The following is a 6,098-nucleotide window of genomic DNA, read 5'->3' as shown; positions in this document are numbered from 1 at the left end:
AGTTCTAGGGTGTTTTTGTGTAGTTAAGTATAAACAGAGATATTGTGGTAAAAAGAAGGGTAATTTATTACTAAGAATTGTAGTAAGGGTGAAGAACCATTCTTGAGTGTTTACTTCAAGCCACAGGCTGAGATTAAATTGTCATACAGCATGGCACTCCACAGCTTCATCAGAATATCAGAATGACAGAAAATCTGTATTTGTATCATTATCTCTATCAGTGTTATCTCGTTACAGTAAAACCACTTGAAATAAATGGTTGTGATACAGAAATCCTGACTGATCGTTCAGACACTGATGTGTTTGACTTTTTCATACAGACATGATAATCAGCTTTCTAGGTGTAATCACAGATAAAAATACGCTTTTCAGCTGACTCTGGCACATTTACATTGATGTGGGAACTGAAATGTTGATGTGTGCACTGTTCCTGTAAAATAAATAAAAATGGAGCTCTGATTTCACTCTATGAGCTAAAGAAACTAAATAATAATTTCAGTAGCCCACCTCAATTATCCAAATATCTGTAGCTACTTTTGCAAAAGTTGCTCTCACCTGCTGGAAGATTTCACTGACAATCTCATTGACATGTTTTCAAAAAGGGGTAAAACATAATAACAAAGTTCATGTAGTTTTACTGACCAAAATTAGTGTATAGCAACAGCTACAGTAACCATTAGTTCTAGCTAATGACAGCTAGCGTACATTAGCCAGAATGTTTAACCAGCTTGCTAGGATCAGTTTATTACATTTTTGTGTCATGTGCACAGATCTTTGCATGTAATTGCTAAAATTCTGTTTCTGATTATTAATTAAAAATACATTATTAAAAATAATTATTTAGAAAAAATAACTATAAAGATTGATTCAAATATCATCTATTTAGAATTGCACTTTTTGAAAACGGCAAAGGTTACAAATTATACTGTGAGTGTTTTTGTGCAGGAAGTCTCTTTTCTCAAGTCCTTTTTTAATTGGTTCCTCATGCTTTTTTTTAAATAGCTAAAACAAGTCTTTAAACCTCTGTGAAAATCCCTTAGACCCCCCTTCTGCTGCTGGAGGAGCTCTCTCTGAGTCTGAGCTGAGCTTCACAGTTCTCTCATAAACCTCCTCCAGAAGTGAGTGAGTCTCTTTGAGCTGTGAGAAATTCTGCTTCAGTTTCTGCATCTCTTCATTCTTCTCCTCCATCTGTCTGCTGAACTCTTCCTGCATCTTTAACTTTGAGAGCAGAATGTTTTTCTGGAGTTCAGGCAGGATGATCTTCATCAGGTTTCTCTCCGCCTCAATTCTAGCTTCTCCTTCATACGTCTCCCTGATCTCCTCCATCTCCTGTCTGTGTCTCTCCTCCATCTCTCTCTTTTCCTTCTCTCTCTTTTCTTTTAGTTCCTTCACCTTTTCCTCCATCTCTGTTCTTTTTTCTAACTCTCTTTTTAGCTCTCGTTCCAGTTCTCTCTTTTTCTCTTCATCCCTCTCTTCTTTCATCCTTCTCTCTAGTTCTGTTGTTCGGTTGTTAAGTTGCTTTATCTCTCCTTCATGTTCTTGTACAGTTCCCTCTATCTTTCTCAGAGAGTTCTTCATCTCATTTTCTAGTTTTTCTTTGATCTCTTTCTCTTCCATCATCCTCTTCTCTTCTCTTTCTCTCATGATCTTTGTCTCCATTGCTCTGATCTGAGACTGTGTCTCCAGGTAGATCTCACTGCTGTAGAATTTCTCTCTGTTTTCTTCCACCATCTTCTCTATCTTCTCCAGCAGCTCTGAGATCTGAGAACCATCTCCACTCTCCTTAATGTTGAGACAGTGAAACCTGTTCCCACATTTCTCCACAAGTCTCTGGACCTCCTGGTTTCCTGATTGGATAAACTCTTCAATGTTCTTCTCCTGAACTTCATCAGTAACAGTGAAGAGGATCATGGTGTTCCTCCAACATCTCTCTCCAAACATCTCCTCCATTTTCTCCAGCATCCCTCTCTCCTCTTCTGTAGACTGCTTCACTGGTAGGACTAGGAGGAAGGCGTGTGGTCCTGGAGCAGACAGACGGACACAGTGCTCCACGTTCTGTCTCAGCTCCTCCAGAGAGAGTCCAGGACAGAAGCAGTCAGGAGTTTCCACCACAGTCACCTGCCTCCCAGCCACCTCCCCCTGTCTGCTCTCACTCTGCTGCCTCACTGTAGAAGCTCCAGCCTGGCTCCTCTCCTCTCTGCCCAGGATGGAGTTTCCTGCTGCACTCTTCCCACATCCAGTCCTCCCCAGCAGCACCAGTCTGAGTTCTGCTGCAGGACCAGATGCTGGAGAGACTGCACTACACCGTTCTCCACTCACTGAAGAACAACAGGAAAGAGACAGTGAGACTAAAGATTAAATATATTACAGTATTCTGATGATTATTATATTCAGATTAATATTTAAGATTCTATTTTAAACTGTAATGATTTACTTGTTGGAGGAAGTTCCTCCAGATTGCTTCTTCTCCTGAGTGATGCTGCTGAATCTGGAGTCTCTCCACTCACTGAAAAATTCATAACCAGCAGAATAGAGATTACATTACTGAGGGGGAGGAGTCTGTTAATGTTTTATATTTTATAACTAATTATAATATAGTCAATATTATGTAAATCTGAGGGGCAGACCTACTAAAAGTGGTGCTAATTACAGACCGTCTACCAACACTTTTCAAATGAAAACAGATTCCACTTATTAAGATTAAAGCAGTGAAAGATGAAGTCCTGTTTAGCTCATGTTTCTTTTGTATGAAAACCTGTTTCTGCCTGTTTTTTTCTGTTTCACACTCAAATTGTCTCGATAGGTTGAAATAATAAGTTAATATTTCTGAATGTTGTACAATCTTCAAAAATAAAAAAGCCTTGTTGGTCAGTAGTTTGTGCTGAATTAACTTAATTGTGTGAAGAATAAATTAATTTTGCCACAGTTTTATTTTATTTATTGGACTGAATGTTACTATTTATTATTCTTACAATTCTTACACACACACACACACCAAGCAATTAGCACTCAATTAGATGTTAATGCTGTATAAAAATAATGCTGTGTTCTTTTATTTATTTATTATTTAGTGTTTTTGTAAAGATTAAACAGGTACGTACTGTTTGGAGGATTCTTCTCCTTGCTGTTTCTTCTCCTGACTGGAGCTGATGGGTCTGGATCTGTTCTTTCCTGCAGCTGCTTGTTTCTCTCCTCTAAAAGTCTGTCTTTCTCCTCCACCTGTTTCTCTCTCTCCATTATCTGTGTGTCTCTCTCTCTTAGAAGTCTCTCCTTCTCTTCAATCTGTTTATCTTTTTCTCTCAGTTCAGTTTTCTGTTGCTCCAGTAGGATCATCATCTCCTGTAGTTCACTGCTCTTGTCCTGCAGCTCCTTTCCCAGTGTCTCCATCTGTTCTTTACTGCTTTCTACCTCTTTCTCTTTCTTCTCCAGTTCCCTCTCTTTCTCCTGCAGCTCCTTTCCCAGTGTCTCCAGCTGTTCTTTACTGCTTTCTACCTCTTTCTCTTTCTTCTCCATCTCTCTCTCTTTCTCCTGCAGCTCCTTTCTCAGTGTCTCCAGCTGTTCTTTACTGCTTTCTACCTCTTTCTCTTTCTTCTCCAGTTCCCTCTCTTTCTCCTGCAGCTCCTTTCCCAGTGTCTCCAGCTGTTCTTTACTGCTTTCTACCTCTTTCTCTTTCTTCTCCATCTCTCTCTCTTTCTCCTGCAGCTCCTTTCTCAGTGTCTCCAGCTGTTCTTTACTGCTTTCTACCTCTTTCTCTTTCTTCTCCAGTTCTCTCTCTTTCTCCTGCAGCTCCTTTCTCAGTGTCTCCAGCTGTTCTTTACTGCTTTCTACCTCTTTCTCTTTCTTCTCCAGTTCTCTCTCTTTCTCTCTCAGCAGTTTATTGTTTTTCTCCAGCTGTGTGTTTTTCTCCTGAAGCTCTTTAGTAACACTTTCTAATCTTTGATTTGTGTTTTTTAAAGTCAGATCTCTCGTACTGATACTCTCTAAATGTTCTTTAATGATCACCTCGTTCTCTTTCAGTTTTATATCTTTATCCTTTAACTGTTGTTTTATATCATTTAATTCTTCATTTTTCTTCATAAGACTTTTCTCCATTTCTTCTTTTTGTAATTTAAGCTCCTCCTCTAATTTCTTTGTTCTTTGTGTGAGTTCATCCTTTAATTCTGTGAGAAGTTTCTCCTTTTCCTCCAGTTCTTTGTCCTTCACCTCCACTGTTTTTATATTTTCTCTCAGTACTCTCTCTTTCTCCTGCAGCTCCTTTCTCAGTGTATCCAGTTGTTCTTTACTGCTCTTTTGTTCCATTTGGTTCTTCAGTATAAGACCACGAATATCCTCCTTCTTATACTCTGAAATAATCAATTATGATAAATGTATTAGTCCTTTATTAAATAGCTATAAACAGTGTAAACCTAAACTCAAATATAGAATGAAGAATCAAATCAAGCATTCTGACTGTAAGTGTAAATTAATAAACACTACTGCTCAAAAGTTTGGGATCACTTTAAAATGTTCTTGTTCTCAATGGAAACTTGGGATATTAGTACATATAGCAAATAAACAAAACCTACACACATTGTCAGAAAATAACATTTTTATGGAAATGATGACTGTTCACTTTTTTTAAAGGCAGCAATTATAGCTTGGTAGACTCCAGGTATTCTAGCGGTAATATCCTGGAGGTAATCTAATGTGATTTCACTCCATGGCTTTCTTAATTGACTTGCTGCAGTTTTCATCTGTACCACACTGTAAAACTGATCCCACAACAGCTCAATAGGGTTCAGGAGACTGTGCTGCAGCTCCGTTACAGTCAGAAATCTGTCTGACTTCTTTTTTCTTAAATACGGCTGACCCGTTTTAGAAGTGTGCTTAGGATCATTATACTGTTACAGGATGAAACTGGCCCTAATCAAGCGCTGTCCACAGAGTGTGGCATGCTGTCTCAAAATATTGAGATAGTCTTCCTTCATTAAGTTCCACCTTATATAAATCTCCTATTTTACCGCCTTCAGAACATCCCCAGACCATCATATTCCTCCACCATGCTTAAAAGATGGCAAAAAGCTTTGGCCTTGCATTTTTTTATTGTTCTGCACCTCAAAAATGATCTTTTGTTTTATCCAAATACTTCAAGCTGGTCAACCTGTCCACTACATCTTTTACCAATATTTCAGTGTCCAATGTTTTTTTCCTTTGGCCAATCACAGTCTTTAATTTGTACTGTCCAGTGTGAGGTATGACTTTTCCAGTATCTTAAAGTCACCTCTTCAGCTCTGATGTTCACACTGGTGTTTAATGGGTTTCCTATAGCAAAGTTGTGTGAGGATGTGAGGTGGACCGTCCATTGTCAGCTTTAACATTCTTCAACAGCCAAAGGACAGTTCTCTTATGTAGTTTCACAATGGTAAAACAAACTACCAACCTCTAAGTCTCTAACACTACGTCTCCCAACACCTCTAAGAAATGAACTACTTCTAACCTTATTCTCTGCTCCCCCTCTCTTCCTCCTGTATTCCATTATTACTCGCTGCCCAAAAATGTTTTGCTTTGGACTTTTATCCCCTCTGTTGCTTTTAGAGCTCATTATTTGTAAGTCACTTTGAATAAAAGTGTCCACTTAATACAATGTACTGTATTGTAATATTTGCACTCGTATGGCTCTTGTTTTCTGCTCTTGTTTGGAGCAAATGTGACTGCAGCTTCCACTCATCCCTGATAAAATGCACACAGAATTCCATGCAAATGGAATTCCAGGCATCACAACATACAGCAATCCTTAAGGGTAACGATTCTTGAATGACTTCATAACTTTGGCTTGGATGTTGTTGTAGAGTGTGATGATCAATGTTTCAGTGAAAAATCTTTGAGACAGGAAGCTGTATCTCAGCTCCAATGTGCACAACATGGAGTGAAAGCCCTGGTTCTCAGGAACTGAAAACAGACACAAATCCTTAACAAGTACAGTTTAGATAGAGTCTGTAATTCACTCCAGCATTTCCGAGTTGGGTGGAAGCTTATTGGTTGCTCAATGGTTCACTGGTCAGCAGCTACAACTGTAGTTTTTCAGCTTCCTCTGGGTGGAAAAGTGTAATATGGTTCCT

The 6,098-nt window shown here is 38.8% G+C and overlaps 2 protein-coding genes across 4 annotated transcripts in view; both read right to left on the bottom strand.

Moving 5' to 3' along the window:
• LOC125780456 (selection and upkeep of intraepithelial T-cells protein 1-like) overlaps nucleotides 1-6,098 on the bottom strand; it is a 167,865-nt gene that overhangs the window by 20,758 nt on the left and 141,009 nt on the right. The window lies entirely within an intron of this gene.
• The window catches only part of LOC125799469 (trichohyalin-like), a 34,954-nt gene that overhangs the window by 27,697 nt on the left and 1,159 nt on the right, over nucleotides 1-6,098 (bottom strand). The window contains exons 3-6 of the mRNA XM_049476284.1: nucleotides 3,745-4,343; nucleotides 3,577-3,660; nucleotides 3,102-3,492; nucleotides 2,435-2,506 (exon numbers count right to left, since the gene is read on the bottom strand). Of these exons, the coding sequence (XP_049332241.1) occupies nucleotides 2,435-2,506; nucleotides 3,102-3,492; nucleotides 3,577-3,660; nucleotides 3,745-4,343 (1,146 nt within the window). The remainder of the gene's footprint in view (nucleotides 1-2,434; nucleotides 2,507-3,101; nucleotides 3,493-3,576; nucleotides 3,661-3,744; nucleotides 4,344-6,098) is intronic.

The sequence above is a fragment of the Astyanax mexicanus genome, chromosome 1 (genome assembly GCF_023375975.1).
Source record: "Astyanax mexicanus isolate ESR-SI-001 chromosome 1, AstMex3_surface, whole genome shotgun sequence".
NCBI classification, from domain to species: Eukaryota; Metazoa; Chordata; class Actinopteri; order Characiformes; family Acestrorhamphidae; genus Astyanax; species Astyanax mexicanus.
Note: the sequence above shows the minus strand (reverse complement) of the source record. Positions and strands in the feature narration are given on the sequence as shown.